Source organism: Pan paniscus, chromosome 3 (assembly GCF_029289425.2).
Source record: "Pan paniscus chromosome 3, NHGRI_mPanPan1-v2.0_pri, whole genome shotgun sequence".
Lineage (NCBI taxonomy): Eukaryota > Metazoa > Chordata > Mammalia > Primates > Hominidae > Pan > Pan paniscus.
Window position 1 is genome coordinate 25,032,420 of NC_073252.2, and position 17,294 is coordinate 25,049,713.

General features: G+C 45.5%; 1 protein-coding gene across 2 annotated transcripts; it reads left to right on the top strand.

Annotated features, from left to right (window-relative positions):
- Window positions 1-9,996: 9,996 nt before the first annotated feature.
- On the top strand, window positions 9,997-15,422 carry SOD3 (superoxide dismutase 3). 2 transcript variants are annotated; one of them, XR_608520.5, is made up of 3 exons: window positions 9,999-10,249; window positions 14,086-15,108; window positions 15,199-15,422. XR_608520.5 is itself a non-coding variant. In XM_008952185.5 (2 exons), the coding sequence occupies exon 2, from the start codon at window positions 14,102-14,104 to the stop codon at window positions 14,822-14,824; it is 723 nt and encodes a 240-aa protein (XP_008950433.1). In that variant the 5' UTR covers window positions 9,997-10,249; window positions 14,086-14,101; the 3' UTR covers window positions 14,825-15,422. The 2 variants fall into 2 exon arrangements, 1 of the variants encoding a protein (XP_008950433.1); XM_008952185.5 differs by having other exon boundaries at window positions 9,997-10,249; window positions 14,086-15,422.
- The last annotated feature ends 1,872 nt before the right edge of the window (window positions 15,423-17,294 follow it).

Sequence of the window (17,294 nt, forward strand, 5' to 3'; positions counted from 1 at the left end):
TATTTCATTTTCAAATTGTTTGTTGCTAGTATCTAGAAACCCAATTTACTTTTATTTACCGACTTTGTATCTTGTGACCTTGGTAAATTCCCTGATTATTTCCAGTAGTGTTTAAAAAATATCCTTAGAATTTTCTTTTCTTTTCTCTTTTCTTTTCTTTCTCTCTCCTTCCTTCCTTTTCTTTTCTTTTCTTTTCTTTTCTCTTCTTTCTTTCTTGTTGAGACAGGGTCTCACTCTGTCACCCAGGCTGGAATGCAGTGACATGATCACAGCTTACCACAGCCTTGACTCCCCCCAGGCTCAAGCTATCCTCCCACCTCAGCCTCCAGAATACCTGGGACTACAGGTGCACAACACCACGCCCAGCTAATTTTTTTATTTTTTGTAGAGACAGCGTTTCACCACTGTTCCCCAGGCTGCTCTCAAACTCCTGAGCTCAAGCAGTCTGCCCACCTCAGCCTCCCAAAGTGTTGAGATTACAGGCATGTACCATTGCACTTGGCCTAGACTTTTCTATGTAGACATTCATGTTTGCATGAAGTTTACATATGCCCCTCAATATCCACGCTATTTATTTATTTATTTATTTATTTTGAGATGGAGTCCTGCTCTGTTGCTCAGGCTGGAGTGCAGTGGCATGATCTCAGCTCACTGCAACCTCTGCCTCATGAGTTCAAGCAATTATCTTGCCTCAGCCTCCCCAGTAGCTGGGATTACAGCCACCATGCCTGGCTAAATTTTTTTGTATTTTTAGTAGAGATGGGGTTTCACCATGCTGGCCAGGCTAGTCTCGAACTCCTGCCTCAGGTGATCTACCCACCTTGGCCTCCCAAACTGCTGGGATTACAGGCATGAGCCACAACGCCTGGCCTCCAGGCTTTTTATTGTTATTTTTTCTTATCCTATTGCACTGGCTAGGATTTCTAGTACAATATTGACTAGAGATGAGGAGAGCAGATATCCTTACCTCGTTCTCAATCTTAGATGGAAAACATTCAATATTTCTCCATTAAGTTGCCTGCTACTTGTAGGTTTTTCATAACTGCCTTTAATCAAACTGAGGAAGTTGCCTTTTATTATTAGTTTGCTAAGAGTTTTTTTTTTTATCATGAACGGGGTTAGATTTTGTGAACTACTTTTCCTTCATCTAGCCAGATGATCATGTGATTTTTTTCACTGCATTCTGTTAATGTGGTTAATTATATAAACTAACTTTCAAATGTTAAACCAAACTTGCATTTCTGGGGTAAACTGTAATTGGTCACAATATATTTTCCATATTGTATATTTTCTGAATTTGTTTTGTTAAAATTTTGTTCAGGAATTTTTTATTTATGTTTATTAGAGATACTTATTTGTCAGGCTTTTAATGTCATGGTTATGTTAGTCTCAGAAGAGAAATTGAGAAGAACGTTACCCTTCTCTATTTTCTGAAAAAGTTTGTGTAAATTTGGTATTACTTATTTCTTAAATATTTTATAAGCATTTTATAGAATTCACCAGCAAACCCATCTGGCCTAGACTTTCTTTTGTGGGAAGGATGTTTTAAATAACAAAATAAATTTTTTAAATATACATGGGACAATGCACCCTGTTTTTCTTGTGTAAATTCTGTAAGTTGTGTTTTTCAAAGATTTTCCCATTGCATCTCAGTTATTGATCTTATTAGCATAAATTTGTTCACAAGACTTATTTATCCTTTTGATAGCTACAGGATTTGAAATAATGTACCCTGTTTTATTTCTCATATTAGTAATTTTGATTTATTTTTTATTAGTCTTGCTAGAACTTTATCAACTTTATTAATCTTTACAAATAATCCACATTTCGTTTTTAAATTTTTTCTCTATTGTTTATCCGTTTTCTATTTTATTAATTTATGTTCTTTATTACTTATTTCCTTCTACTTACATTGGGTTAATTTGCTCCTTTCTTTAGCTTCTTAATGTTTCAACCTTTGTACTTTTCTAATATATGCATTGAAAGTTATGTGTTTTCCTCTAAGAACTGCTTTGGCTCCATCCTCTATAGCTTGATATGTTGTTTTCATTACAATTCATGTGTAATATTTTCTAATATCCCTGTGGTTTATTCTTTGGCTCGTAAGTTATTGAGAAGTGAATTATTTAATTTTTAAATATTTGAGGATTTTATACATATCTCCTTGATTTGTATTTTAGCTTCATTGTACTCATATAACATACTCTGAAATGTTTTAACCTCTTTAAATTTAATAAAAACTTATTTTTGGCCTAAGATATGATCTATCTTTGTAAACATTCCATGTAAATTTGAAAATAATATTTATTATGGAACCACTGGGAAAATACAAGTTCAGTTATGTCAGTTAATAATGTTGTTCAAATAACTAATTATCTTGTCTATTTCTTCTATCAATTAATGAGAAGGCATGTTGAAAGTGTCCAGTTATGACTGTGAATTTGTTTATTTCTGTCTTTGGTTTTTAAAATTTTTTTTTTTTTTTTTTTTTTTTTGAGACAGAGTCTCAATCTGTCACCCAGGCTGGAGTGCAGTGGCGCGATCTCGGCTCACTGCAAGCTCCGCCTCCTGGGTTCACACCCCATTCTCCTGCCTCAGCCTCCCCAGTAGCTGGGACTACAGGCACCTGCCACCACGCCCGGCTAATTTTTTGTGTTTTTAGTAGAGACGGGGTTTCACTGTGTTAGCCAGGATGACCTCGATCTCCTGACCTCGTGATCCGCCCCCCTCGGCCTTAGTTTTTAAAATTTTTGTTTCATTCATTCTGGAGTTTTGTTGTTGGATAGATAAAATTTAGGATTATTGTGTTTTCTTGATAAATGTACCTTTTGTCATTGTGAACTGTCCAATTGCTGTGACTATCTACAGCAGTAGCTTTTGTTTTGATGTCAATTTTTGGCTGATGTTAATATAACTATGCCCTTCTTCTGCTTACTGTTTCCATGGTAAATCTTCTTTTCATGCTTTTACTGCCAGTCTGTCTGTGTCTTTATATTTGACATGCATCTCTGAGAAGCAGCAAATAGTTGGGTTTTGTTTTTTTATCCAATCTGAGAATGGCTGAGTTGCCATTTTTCAACGAACTGCTGTTTCTTCTCACAGAAGAGAAATATTTTTCAGATTAGTATCTCCACTAAAATAGAAAGATAAAATGTAGATAAGCAGTTTGTGAGTTTAAAGACAAATGTATTAGACCATTTTTGCATTGCTATAAAAGAAATACTTGAAGCTGGGTAATTAATAAAGAAAAGAGGTTTAATTGGTTCATCTTTTTGCAGGCTGTACAGGAAGCACGGTGCTGGCATCTGCTTGGCTTCTGGTGAGGTCTCAGGGAACTTTTGGCAGAAATGAAAGTAGGAGCAACATGTCACATGATGAGAGGAAGAGAGAGATAGGTGAGGGGTCACACACTTTTAAATAACCGGATCTTGCATGAACTCACTCATCACCAAGGGAATTGTGCTAAGCCATTCATGAGGGATTCACCCTCATGATCCAAACACCTCCCACCAGACCCACCTCCAACGCTGGGGATGACATTGCAACATGAGATTTGGAGGGAACAAATATCCAAATCACAACAACAAATAAGAGATCTATATCCAGCCAACTTTACTCATTATGTGACCTGTATGGCCTCCAAAGGCACTGAGTTTTTAATTCCTGTGGTAGTAAATTTGAGATTTTCTAGCTTTGAGGGAAAGAATGTAAAAAGGCGATGATAGTTTCAGCCTATGCATAGTCATTTTCTTATAGAAATTGCTGTTCTCTCTCTGAAAATACATTTTGAAAGAGGTTGCAAATCTATACTTGTGTTTAAATGATGAATATATTCATGAGTGAAAAGATAACTTCGTTTTGGTCACTAGTGCCCAACCAGAGGAATGTTCTGATCTATTAAAACTTGTCTTCCTAAGTGAAATCACGTAGTTGAGTCAATAGTTAGATTCCATCTTTTCTGCAATGGCTTGGCCAATGAGCTATAAATTCCTGCTTTGGTGTAACAGTTTGGGGGAGAATGGCCAGTATGATAAGTTTCTTCTGCTAAAGTGGACAGAAGTTGGGAGAGATATTCTAAAAGTTCATGCCTTGGTCCCAGGCTAAGGCTGCCAACAGCTCGTACAGGTTGAGTATCCCTTACCCAAAATGCTTGGGACCAGAATTGTTTCGGATTTTGGATTTTTTCAGATTTGGGGATATTTTCACATACATAATGAGATATCTTGGGAATGGAACACAAGTCTAAATGTGAAATTTATTTGTGTTTTGTGTATATTTAAAACACATAGCATGAAGCTAATTTTATACAATTAAAAAAATAATTTTGTGCATGAAACAAAGTTTATATACGTTGAACCATCAGAAAGCAAAGGTGTCATTGTCTCATGTTGGTGCTCAAAAAATTTTAGATTTTGGAGCTTTTAAATTGAAGGATGCTAAATCTGTAGTACATCCCCACTGTGCAGAGGATGTCTTAAGACTCAACCGCATTCCCTCTGTTTTCTCTAGAAGGGCAAGATGGAGTCTGCACAGCTGGGCCATGGCCCAGGAACACTATGAGGAGGTGGGCTGCTTTGTATGATTGCTCCAATATTCTGTGAAGTGAAATTCAAAATATACTACTACAGCTATAACACAGAATCTTCTAATCTTCCAGATGCTGGTTCTCCTGTAGCTGCTCCTCTTTAGGTGACCCTGGTGAGTGATGGTGGTTTGGGGACTGTGATGGAAGCTATGACCCACTTCATTTAATATCATCCCTGAAGATTGGCCAGAACCATCCTGGATTCATTTCTGAGTGAGACACATGGTGGCTGCCCTATTTTGTTCCCTAGGCCTTGGATCTGAGGCTTCTTTTTGAATCCTGTCAGCCCTGTCAGCATTTAGAATTCCTAATTATTTTTCTAAAATAAACTCTGAGTCAAGAGGATCTCTCTTCCCTCTACATTTCCTTCTAACATCAATTTTCTAAAATTCCAAGAGTAGTCTGTCTCACCTCTGTCCTCAGATTCTGTTTTCTACATGTGGCAATGGCAATGTCTGTGCATTTTACACAGCTCCTTGGAGATCTTCCGCCCATCTTTTCTATTAGTTTGTTCATTCTGGGAGTATGGAGGAAAGGGGCTGGGCCAAGCTGGCTTTCAGAGTCGGGAGAGTACTTCTTCCTCATGGTGAAATTGCAGGGTGTGTGTGTGACGGGGTAAGCAGGGGGACAGGTGAAGAGATGGTCAATGGAGCCTTGGAACTGGTGAGATTGAAGGTAAGCAGCCTGAAGGCTTCAAGTTCTTCCTCTACATCTAATGGGGATGACACTGGAATAATCAATTAGATCTTGGTTTCCACCTGCAAAATAAGAGTATGACACTGGGAGGGTTCTGTGGTCCCTTGCACATACGTCTCTCCAAATAGACTATGAGCCCCTTGAATTAAGGCTTTGATTTCCATATCTTCATAGTCATGGTGCCCAGTATAGGGTCTGACACGTAATTGCATCAGCTAGGCATAAATTTGGCTGCTAGTAACAGAAACCCACTAATAGTAGAATGTGTTGAGGCTGATTTTCTTCTATTACAAGAAGATTAGAACTGTGCAGGTGTTGGTTAAGGTGTTCAGTGAGGTCTTTGAGGACCGAGGTTCTTTCCATCTTTCCCTTTTACCATCCTGGGCATGTTGGCCTTATGTTCTCATTCTTGTCATTGCATGGATCCAAAGTAGCTACCATGTTGCCAGACATCACACCCACATTTTAGGCAAAGGAAGGGGAAAAACACTAGCCATTTCTGCCTTTTATAAAGAAAGAAAAAGCTTTTCCCAAAGGCACATCAGGTTATGTCTCATGGACTATGTGCTGGGTCACATGACCAATGCCAGATGAAAGGGATTCTGGGAAAGCAAATGTCGAGCTTTTTGGCTTCTTGGGAAGGAGAGAGTAAGAATTGGGGCACATATGGCTGTTGAGCCCACTGAATGTTTGGTAAATAAATATAATTAGAAAATAAGCTGGAAAAGTCTCCTTTTTTTCCCCCAAGTAGAGTGTACCATGACATTATTTTGAGGAAATAAGCATTAAATTGGATTTGCTTTTAAGTTATGACACTGCTCTTTTATTATTATTATTATCGGCATCCCTGGGTGTGCCTGAGCCAGGCTATCTTGTTTCCCTATGGCAAACCAGAATTGGCCCAAGTTTTCTCACAGGCATGGGGCAGGGAGTAGAACTGGAGGGAGAGTCAGAGTTCATGAAGAACTCAGTGTGGAGGGATTTAACTCTGGTGTTTTCCTAAGTGAATATTTTACACACACTCACCTTCGGATCAGGAAAGGCATTTCTTCTGTATTCTGCTATTGGTTATTCTCTTCATGTGGCCTTATGTGTAATTAGTTGAAAAATTACTGGTTCTGACTGGTTTTCATTACCTTCTCCTTCATACACATTGTTCCAACATTTAAAGAGGAGGGTTGACATGTCGACAGTGAAAGCAAACGTGCCAGAATGGGGGCATAGAACAGCATGCAATCTCCCCTCTTCACTGAGGAACAGCACTAATAATACAAATGAAGAGGTGCACATGAAGGGTGCCCATTCCTGGTACAGCAGAGGCTCTTAGTAAATGTTAGACGTGATTATTTTCTTTCCTTTATTTGAGACAGGGTTTTGCTCTGTCACCCAGGCTGGAGCGCAGTGGCACAATCATAGCTTACGGCCACCTCAACCTCCTGAGCTCAAGCTATCCTCCCACCTCAGCCTCCTGAGTAGTTTGGACCACAAGCATGTGCCACCACACCCGGTTAATTTTTAAAAATGTTTTGTAGAGATGGGGGTCTCGCATGGTGCCTAGGCTGGTCTTGCCTCAAGTAATCTTCCTGCTTCAGCCTCCCAAATTGCTGCGATTGCAGGTGTGAGCCACTGTGTCTGGCCCATTATTTTATTCCTATTCATAATAAGAATGATGCTTCTTTTCTTCCTGCACACCCTGCCAGTGAGGAGCCACTTTTTCCTGTTAACCAGATGTTTCTAGATAAAATTATAAGATTCAAGATTGTACTATGCAGTTCCCTGGTTTTACTTTAATTCCGCGGGGGGGGCTTCTGGGAGAACCCTGGGCAGGCGAAACATACTGTTAGTTTTTTCAGGTGTGTTTGAAGTAATCTGGTTGGGTAAATAGTGATCACACAAAACCTGGCTTTCTAGAGAGGTTAACCTGAAACCTTAATTGTTTTCAAAAATTTTCTCCTCAGGGTAACCACTGTATTTCCTGGTGGAATTTAAGTCTATCAGTTTTCTGAACACATGAAAAGGAAGCTATTTACAACTGGCATTCCTGTACGAAATGTACAAAGTTCTCTAGCAGAGAGCTCTTCCACGTGGGAAGAGTGCTTTTCAATGCACTTCCTAAAACTGGTGCTTGACAATGCTCATTTGACTTTCCAGTGTATTATACATTAACAAATGTGAAACGAATAAGAGGTCAATGGTTCAATGTCTCGCTTGCATGGCAGTCACTGATGTTACAGAGATCACTGTGAAATGTGAACTCCTCTGACTCCTCTGTTACTTGTTTCTAAGTTTGTTTTCATCTTCTCATTAGGTTAGGTGGTAGTAAAGCATAATGATTGAGAATCCAAGCTTAGGAATCAAAGTCTTAGGGTTGAATCTTGACTTTGCCATTTTCTACCTCTCCAACCTGGGGTCCATTACCTTTTCTTACTGGACCTTATTTTCTTATAAACAAAGTTGCCAAATTAATATCCACCTCACAAAAAGTATTGGAAGCATTAAATATGATATATATGAGAAAGTGCTTCATAAAGTGTTCAGCTGCAACTTCAGAAAACTCAACCTAAACACCTTAAGCAAAATGAGAATGTATCGACTCATATAATGAAAATAGAGCATCTGAACCCATGCCAGTGGGTTCAGATTTCACTCTACCATTTTTTTTTTAGAGACAGGGTCTTGCTACATTGCCCAGGCTGGAGTGCAGTGGCTATTCACAGAAGTGATCATAGCACACTATAGCCTTGAATTCCTGGGCTCAAGCAACCTTCCTGCCTTAGCCTCCCTAGTAGCTGGGACTACACATGCGTATACCACTGCACTGAGCTCTCACTCTACTTTTATTCCACTGCCTTCTGCATTGGCCTTATCCTCAGACAGCTTCTCCCTTAGTGGAGCATGATGGCTGCAATAACTCCAGCCTTTTTTCTCCAGTTTCAAGTCCAGTAAGAAAGAGAAGATGCATCTCTTTCAACAGTCCCAGTGAAAGTGGCATTGCATCTCATTGGCTCTGAAGGTGGATCATCCCTGAACCAGTGCAATAGTATGATTTATCATACCTAAGCCACAGGCTACCTCTGGAGCAGGAGATGAAGTCAACACCACCTGCTGGACTGAAAGTATAGTGGTTTCTCAGAAAGGAAATTGGGATGTTGTTACCAAAGGAGGAGGGAATGAATGTTGCCATGGTGGGGAGGTTGGGGGCGGTGGCGAGAAAAAGGCAGATTTCCTCTAGAATGCCATCAAAATGAAAGTAAATCTAGGCTTTAGCACAAGTCCTAGAATACCAGAATGGAGATGTGCTTTCTTAGACCTTAAAAGAAATAAAATTAGGCCAAGTGAAGCAAGTGCCATTTAAAATAGTAGCTATGAATGTATATAATTAGGATTTCAAGAACTGAATGAAAATATAAATGTTTTAAAAATGGGAAGAAAGATTCACAATAAGCAACTAGACTGTTGCAGGGTGGGGGTGGGGTGGTGGGTGGCATGGGGAATTCTGAACACTCATTAGTTGAGGATAACTACGCCTACCAACAGAATGCAGAGGTGCAAGACTGAGCTACTGGTGCCTGAGTTCTCAGCGGGCCAGAAGGAAGGACGGTAGGGTGGAAGGGCTGGAGTCTCAGTTCTGGGAAGTCTCCCTCTTATCTCGCAGAATGCCTGTCCCTGGATAAAGAGCATTAGTTTGAGTTTTTCCAAGATGATTCTAGGAAGCTCCTGCTGGTAACTAAGTCACCCAGCCTAGGGTGGGGTCCAGAGATTTAGATTTTTTATAAGCTTTCCTGCCACCGAAACGGGTGTTTGGGACCTCACGAGGCCCTGTTCATTCTTCGTCGCTGCGCTCCCCACTCTGTACTGGATGCATTTACTGATGTTGCTGTCTCCGTCCCCAGAGTATGAACCCCCAAGGTGACTCATGCAGCTGTGGGTGCCCGGCATACAGCATGGTGACTGGAACGGATGAGCACCCAATAAACATTTGTTGCAGGAATGCAGGAGGACGGGCAGGCCAGCAAGCAGGCTGCCTGGTTTTTCCCACAGGGGCTTTTCTGGGAAAGAAGAGCTTCTATTTTTGGAAAGGGCTGCTATGATTGAGAAAAGTTCATGGCAGCAAAAAAAGGACAGACGTCGGGAGGGAAACACTCCTAGTTCTCCCAGACAACACATTTTTTAAAAAGACTCCTTCATCTCTTTAATAATAACAGTAACGACAATGACAATGATGATTATTTATGAGTGCGGCTAGTGCCAGCCACTGTGTTGTCACTGGGCGAGTGATGATCTCATTGGATCTTCACGGTGGGCGTGCGGGGTGGACAGCCTCACACCCCCATTTTACAGATGATGAAAAGGAGGTGCGGCGAGTGGTGCAGCTGCTCCAGGCGTACACAGATAGGAAGAGACAAGTCTGGGACTCTGCAGCCTGAGTGTGTCATCACGACCCACCCGCTGCTCTGCTCTCATAGGTATGACAGCACAGCTCCGGAGCAAATGCCACGCACATTTGCAAGGTGCCCATTTCCATGCAGCAAAAATAAGTCAATAAGTTATTGACTTAGAGAAAAGCAAAGGGCCTCTCAATAAAGAGGTCATTGTACACCTCTCCAAACAGGCGATTTTCTTTCTCATTTTTATTCCCCTGCTGTGTGCTGAAGGTCACTGGCTACAAGCCGGTGAAGTCGCGGAATGGAATCCTTGGCCCGAAAACCCAGAAATGGGAGGGGCAGAGGAGGTGGGGACACAGCGGGAGGAGGTGGAGGCGAAGCACTTCTACAACCCGGGGAGGTCTGGCTTGCTTTTCCTCCCTGAACTGGCCCAATGACTGGCTCCCTCACGCTGACCACTCCTCTGGGCTGGCCTCCTGCACTCGCGCTAACAGCCCAGGCTCCAGGGACAGCCTGCGTTCCTGGGCCGGCTGGGTGCAGCTCTCTTTTCAGGAGAGAAAGCTCTCTTGGAGGAGCTGGAAAGGTGGGTGCTAAGTTGAGGTTCATTTTGTTCTTCTCGGAGTGTGCTTATTGAGTCTGAAGCTGGGTTGGGGCAACGGGCCTCTTCTTGGGAACAAATTGGATCATCTTCTTGGGAAGGAAATGTACTTTCCCTGGCTGCTCTGAGGGGTTAGTGGGGAGGTGGAGTGAGGGGGGAGGAAGGCAAGGAGGGGAGGAAGAAACCGTTCCTCCTGTGGATCTGCAAAGACCGGTCCAAGAGGATTTTAGTGTTAGGAAAAAGGAATCTGGAGTGACGAGAAAGGGGGCCTTTCTAGGTGTTGCATGGCTTTGGTGTCGGGAGCCACTTATGGGACAGCAGGTACTCTAAAAAGCCACCTCCTTAGGAAAGCAGAGAGGCCCTGGCCAGCTCAGGCTCCCAGCAAGAGCTCCTTCTAGGAGACAGCTGAGGGATGAAACACACCCAAGGCTCAAGAGGGTCAGGTTCTTCCCAGATACAGACCCAGGAAGGAGATAAAGGCTTGGTGCCTCTATTTGATTCAGGATAAGGGCCCCTGTCCTCTTTCTCTGATAACACCGTCCTCCCTTCCAGATCCACGTACAAAGGAGGCCCTTAAAAAGGCACTTGGTCATTCACAGCTCAAACTGAGCAGGAGGCTGTGGGAGAAGAATCAAGTTGGTCCCGAGGGGAAGAGGTGTCAAAGGCTTAAGAAACAAGAAGTCAGAGTTTACCTGGGTTTGAGGGAGAATTTTCTTTCCCCCTTTTCCTCCTCCTCCTCCTTCTTCTCTTTTTTTTTTTTTTTTTAATTTTTATTTTGAGACATGGTCTCATTCTGTCACCCAGCACCCAGGCTGGAATGTAGTGGCACGATCACTATCCCGGCTCACTGCAGCCTCTACCTCCCGGGCTCAAGCGATCCTCCTACCTCAGCCTCCTGAGTAACTGGGACTACAGGCACATGCCACCACACCCAGCTATTTTTTTTTTTTTTTTTGCTAGAGATGGGGGTCTCTACCAGGTTGGTCTCATACTCTTGTACTCAAATGATTCTCCTGTCTCATCCTCCCAAAGGGGTGGGATTACAGGCATAAGCCACCATGCCTGGCTCTTCTTTTGGTTTCAGAGAAAAACATCTCCTTAAAATGTTTATTTCCCAAGGATTCTTGAAAAAGAAAGCTCACTGACACACCCCAAACAATCTGGTTTTGCTCTGTGCTTTTAGGGAGAACTTTCTAAGCAGCAGAGCCCTTCTGAGTGGCAGGGCTGTCTTAGGAGGAAGGTGTCTTCGATGATGGGGGACTTCATGTCCAGGTCTGGCAGGAGAGTTACCCCACTTTCCTGCCTACTCCCTGGGGCTTTGGGGTAGTAGTACCACATTGGGCCATGTCATTTAGGTGAGTCCTTCAACATCACTTTCTCTGCTTCTCCCTCTTTCTGGATCCTCCTTCTTGGAGCCTTTCAAGGGGACCTTCTCTCACAGTGTCCATAGCATCTCTTAGCTAATGGTCCTTAAAATCTCTACCAGCAGCTTCTCTCTGATAGCTAAGAGCTGCCATTTACTGGGAACTTTCTATGTACTGGGCTCTGTGCTAAGTGCCCTAGATGAGAGGTGTGCAGTGTGGTGCCTAAACCTTGGGCTTGGAGCAGACACACACTTTCAAATCCTGCCTTCAGCTCCTTAGTGAACATGTCACCTTGGGCGGGACACACGCCTCTCTCTGCCTCAGTTTCCTACACTTTAGAATGGGGATAACACTGAATAATGTTCTTGTGAGGATGCAGGGAATTAACCCACGCACAGTACTTATAATAGTGTCTGGCGCCTGTGTTCGATAAGTTTTAGCAATTCTAATCATCTCTTTTAAGCCTCGCAGCAAGCCTCTAAGGTAAGTCTGTATTAGTATCCCTATTTACAGATGAGAAAACTGAGGTTCACAGGGGATGAGACAGTGTACAGTCTGCAGTCCAGCAATTACTCTGCTACTCAGCAATAAAAATAGTAACAGCTAACCCTTAGACTAAGTGGCAGAGTCAGGCTTTAGATTCATGAGGTGAGTTCTGGAATCCATCCCTTTAATAACCACACTAAATTGCCTTTCTGAAATGGTTATATAAAGCATACCTACCCAATCTTGGAGTTTTTTAATGGCACCTAGTTTGGTGCTGGAAATGCAGTTGACCTTCAAAGCAATTCTTTGGAGGCAGCATCAATCCCTCTGGAAATACCTCGGTGGCATGGCTGGCCTTATTCTACAGGTAAGGAACTTGAAGCTAAGCATCAGTAACCCCGTGAAGTCACAGTTAGTATAGGTTGGAATTGGGATTCAAATCTGTACCTGACTTTATAATTCCTAGCTGGGCCCCAGAATCTTTGATAGAGGTTTCTTCTTTCTTGTCTTTTCTTTCTTTCCTCTTTCTTTCCCTTCCTTCCTCTCTCTGTCTCTTTCTTCTCTCCTTTCTTTCTCACAGAATCAAAATCTCTTGGGGTGGGGCCTGGGCATCTGATTTTTAAAAATCAGACATCTGATGTGCAGTCAACACTGAGAACCCCTGCCAGCTTCATCTCCTCTTCTAAGTGCCAGACCCAAGTTTCCAACTGTCTGCCCACCTGTCTCCCCACCTGGGCAGCCGCCAGCGTCTCACCCTCAGGAGACTCCAGCTGAGCTCATCCTCTCTCCCTGCTTTCCCAGAACAGGTCCCACCCTCCCTCCACTCAGTCTCTCCTGCTGGGAACCCTGGTCATCTGCACTGTGCCTTCATCTTCCATCCTGCCAGTGCTGCCCGGTGTGTCTCTGAAACCCATGCCTCCTCTGTGTGCACCACCTGCACTTTGGTAAAAGCCTTCATTTCCTGCTTGGGTTACTACAACGCCCCCTAACTCATCTCACTGTCTCTATTTCTGCTTCTCTGTCTCTCCCTAGGCTACTCCCATTCTTCCTCCCCTTTCCTCTTCATCCCAAAGTCCAACCCACATCCTTTTACCAGTAGGACTTAAGGAACCAAAGACTATCTCATCACCCACTTTTCTTCTTAAAAACTTCCACTGCACTGCCTGCTGAGATGGCCTTCCTACCCAACTTGGCTGGAAAACTCCTACCCATCTTGTGGAACCCAGTTCAAAAGTCACCACCTCTGAGAAGCCTTCCCGGAGGCTCCTAGGGAGATGGGTACTGCCTCCTCTGTCCTTCTCCAGCACAGGCCCCATCTTCAGTCATAGGATTGTGCTGGAATGATTGGATGCCAAGTCTGTCCCTCACTGAACTCCTTATGCAAAATCACATATTATATGTTTCCTTTTGCCAGGTGTGGGCCCAGGTGCTGGGGATACCGATGAATAAAACTGAGTTTCTGTCTTCAAGAAGCTCCAAGTCTACTGAGTGTAGCAGAGAACAGGGAGAAGGCACTTCAGGGAGAAGGCGTAGCACATGCAAAGCCCCAGAAGGCAGGGACAGAAGCCTTAGGGATGTCTGTGGGGGAGGATGGAGGAAGAGGGTAACAGGAGACCAGGTGGGGAGATGAGGGAGGTGGTCTGGAAGGGCCATGAGACACCCCTCACGCTCCCTGAGACCCCCTCCACACTATAGAGATGGGACTGGAGAGGACGATGATCATTTGTGACTCAGATCCCTGTGAGTTTCTTCAGATTGGGTCTCACCCATCTTTACAGCCACAGCACCTAACACAGTGCCCGGCACACAGCAGGCCCTAGACAAACGTTTGCCACATGAAGGCATGCCCACTGGGCCAGGAAGCCCACTGGGGACTGGGGGGTTGGTTCTGCGATAATGGGGTCCCTGAGATTCTATGTTTCACGTGACTAAGCCTCACTCTGCCCCCACCTCCGCGGGGGCGTCCCGCAGGTGCCCGACTCCAGCCATGCTGGCGCTACTGTGTTCCTGCCTGCTCCTGGCAGCCGGTGCCTCGGACGCCTGGACGGGCGAGGACTCCGCGGAGCCCAACTCTGACTCGGCGGAGTGGATTCGAGACATGTACGCCAAGGTCACGGAGATCTGGCAGGAGGTCATGCAGCGGCGGGACGACGACGGCGCGCTCCACGCCGCCTGCCAGGTGCAGCCGTCGGCCACGCTGGACGCCGCGCAGCCCCGGGTGACCGGCGTCGTCCTCTTCCGGCAGCTTGCGCCCCGCGCCAAGCTCGACGCCTTCTTCGCCCTGGAGGGCTTCCCGACCGAGCCGAACAGCTCCAGCCGCGCCATCCACGTGCACCAGTTCGGGGACCTGAGCCAGGGCTGCGAGTCCACCGGGCCCCACTACAACCCGCTGGCCGTGCCGCACCCGCAGCACCCGGGCGACTTCGGCAACTTCGCGGTCCGCGACGGCAGCCTCTGGAGGTACCGCGCCGGCCTGGCCGCCTCGCTCGCGGGCCCGCACTCCATCGTGGGCCGGGCCGTGGTCGTCCACGCTGGCGAGGACGACCTGGGCCGCGGCGGCAACCAGGCCAGCGTGGAGAACGGGAACGCGGGCCGGCGGCTGGCCTGCTGCGTGGTGGGCGTGTGCGGGCCCGGGCTCTGGGAGCGCCAGGCGCGGGAGCACTCAGAGCGCAAGAAGCGGCGGCGCGAGAGCGAGTGCAAGGCCGCCTGAGCGCGGCCCCCACCCGGCGGCGGCCAGGGACCCCCGAGGCCCCCCTCTGCCTTTGAGCTTCTCCTCTGCTCCAACAGACACCCTCCACTCTGAGGTCTCACCTTCGCCTTTGCTGAAGTCTCCCCGCAGCCCTCTCCACCCAGAGGTCTCCCTATACCGAGACCCACCATCCTTCCATCCTGAGGACCGCCCCAACCCTCGGAGCCCCCCACTCAGTAGGTCTGAAGGCCTCCATTTGTACCGAAACACCCCGCTCACGCTGACAGCCTCCTAGGCTCCCTGAGGTACCTTTCCACCCAGACCCTCCTTCCCCACCCCATAAGCCCTGAGACTCCCGCCTTCGACCTGACGATCTTCCCCCTTCCCGCCTTCAGGTTCCTCCTAGGCGCTCAGAGGCCGCTCTGGGGGGTTGCCTCGAGTCCCCCCACCCCTCCCCACCCACCACCGCTCCCGCGGCAAGCCAGCCCGTGCAACGGAAGCCAGGCCAACTGCCCCGCGTCTTCAGCTGTTTCGCATCCACCGCCACCCCACTGAGAGCTGCTCCTTTGGGGGAATGTTTGGCAACCTTTGTGTTACAGATTAAAAATTCAGCAATTCAGTACTGCGTCGAGGTCTTGGTTACTTTTTTGTTTGTTTGTTTTAGGCTTCTCTCCAAAGCTGAGCTTTTTTTTGTTTTGTTTTCGTTTTCCTTTTTTTTTTCTTTTTTTTGGAAGTGGCAAACATACTTCCCAAATCCCTACAGGACTTCTCCTTATCCTCTGCCCCCACCTCCCTAACCCTGCTGGCAACAACGTTCAGCCACTGCTTGTCTTGCCCTTCAGTGTGGCTCCAAGAGGAAGATCACCAGAATCACTCAGGGAAGTTAAAAAAAAAAATACAGTTTCCTGGGCTACATCCCAGAGCTGTGGAATCCAAAGGGAGAAGAGAAAGTTAATTTGCGACAAGCGTCGGGATGATTCTGGCACTGGACCCTCTGGCCTGAGAGGGGAAGAGGCCTTCCATCTCACCTGGGCTGGTAGCTTGTCACATCTGCCTCCGAGTACAGCCTTAGGTCCATTTCCCAGATATCAGAGACAGTGCCAGGGAAGCCAGGTGACTGCATCTTGCCTAGGCACAGAAGAGTAGGGTTGGAATGTGACGTCGTTAGCATTTGGCAGGACCAAAACCAGAGGCAAACGGAGGCAGTGGGATGGAAAGGCAGTTGATTTTGATGAAGGCTTGTTGGGAGTTCAGCTTTCTTTTGAAACTTATAATCTATACCCAGGCTAGAACAGTCTTGTGTATACACCTTCATTCATGGAATAAACATACTTGCAATAACTTTTTAGCCTCCCAGGGTAGCCTCACTTCCTAGCTGTGACTTTTCCACCCTGGTTACTGGGAGGCAGCTTCCATTTCTCCCAGACTAGCTAGGCAGTGCGTCCAACTGAACCGCAGCCAGAAACCTGTCTCCAGGGGTTATTTTTACCTCTAACTAGGACTAACTTGTTATTTTAAAATCTTTCCTTGAGCCCAAGTGACAACTGAAGAGAAAGGCTATTGCCTGGTGATTTTGCTCCACCAGTTGGTTCTCACTGGTTTGAATACTAACTTGAACTGTACTCATCGACACTGAAAGGGGATGAGCAAACAGTGTCTCTAAATCTCCTGATCCTGATCTCAAATATCCCCCTAATTACAAGTTGCAACAAGGCAGCTATTACACGGGGACACAGGATGGAGAGGATGGGTGCCAAACACCCATCGTCTACTCTGCTGCCTCGGTTATGGTGAATTCAGGACCATCAACGGAGGTGTGGACCTTTTTTTTCAGAAGGAGGCTGACACTTCTTGTCAATTGCATTGTGTTCTTAGTTTTTCTCTTCACAACCCTTGACCCCGTAGATGGGGGCTGAAGAGGCACCCTGGCCGACTCACTCTATTTCTGTTTCGGGAATGGGATGGATAAACTATCCTATGGGCCTCCAGAGCCAAAAAACCAAAACGAAACCAAAAAACCCCAAAACAAAAAAGCAAAAAGCAAACAAGAAAAAAAAAAAGAGGAAATAATAGGCAGACAATTTACAGTTCATTGTAAGGGCAAAGATATGCATATAGCATGATGGTTAACAGGTCAGACTCAGGTAGAAAGGCCCATTTGAACCCCAGCTCTGCCACACTCAGAAACTGTGTGACCTGAACAAGTCACTTAACCTCTCTGAGCATAGGTAAAATAAGATCATCATACCAGATTGTTTTGAAGATTAAATCAAGTGTTATTCACGAGAGGTGCACAGCATAGCATGCACAACAAATAAGGACCTAGTAAGTATCTAATTAATAACAATGGCTAAGATCAAAAAAACAGCTACCTACTAATAAATAGATGGGGCTGCCTTGTAAGGCAGTGAGCATCATGCAACCAGGATTCAAATGAAGGACAGTTGCTACCTCTGAGGTTCCCGAGAAGGATTTCTGCATCCATTGAGAG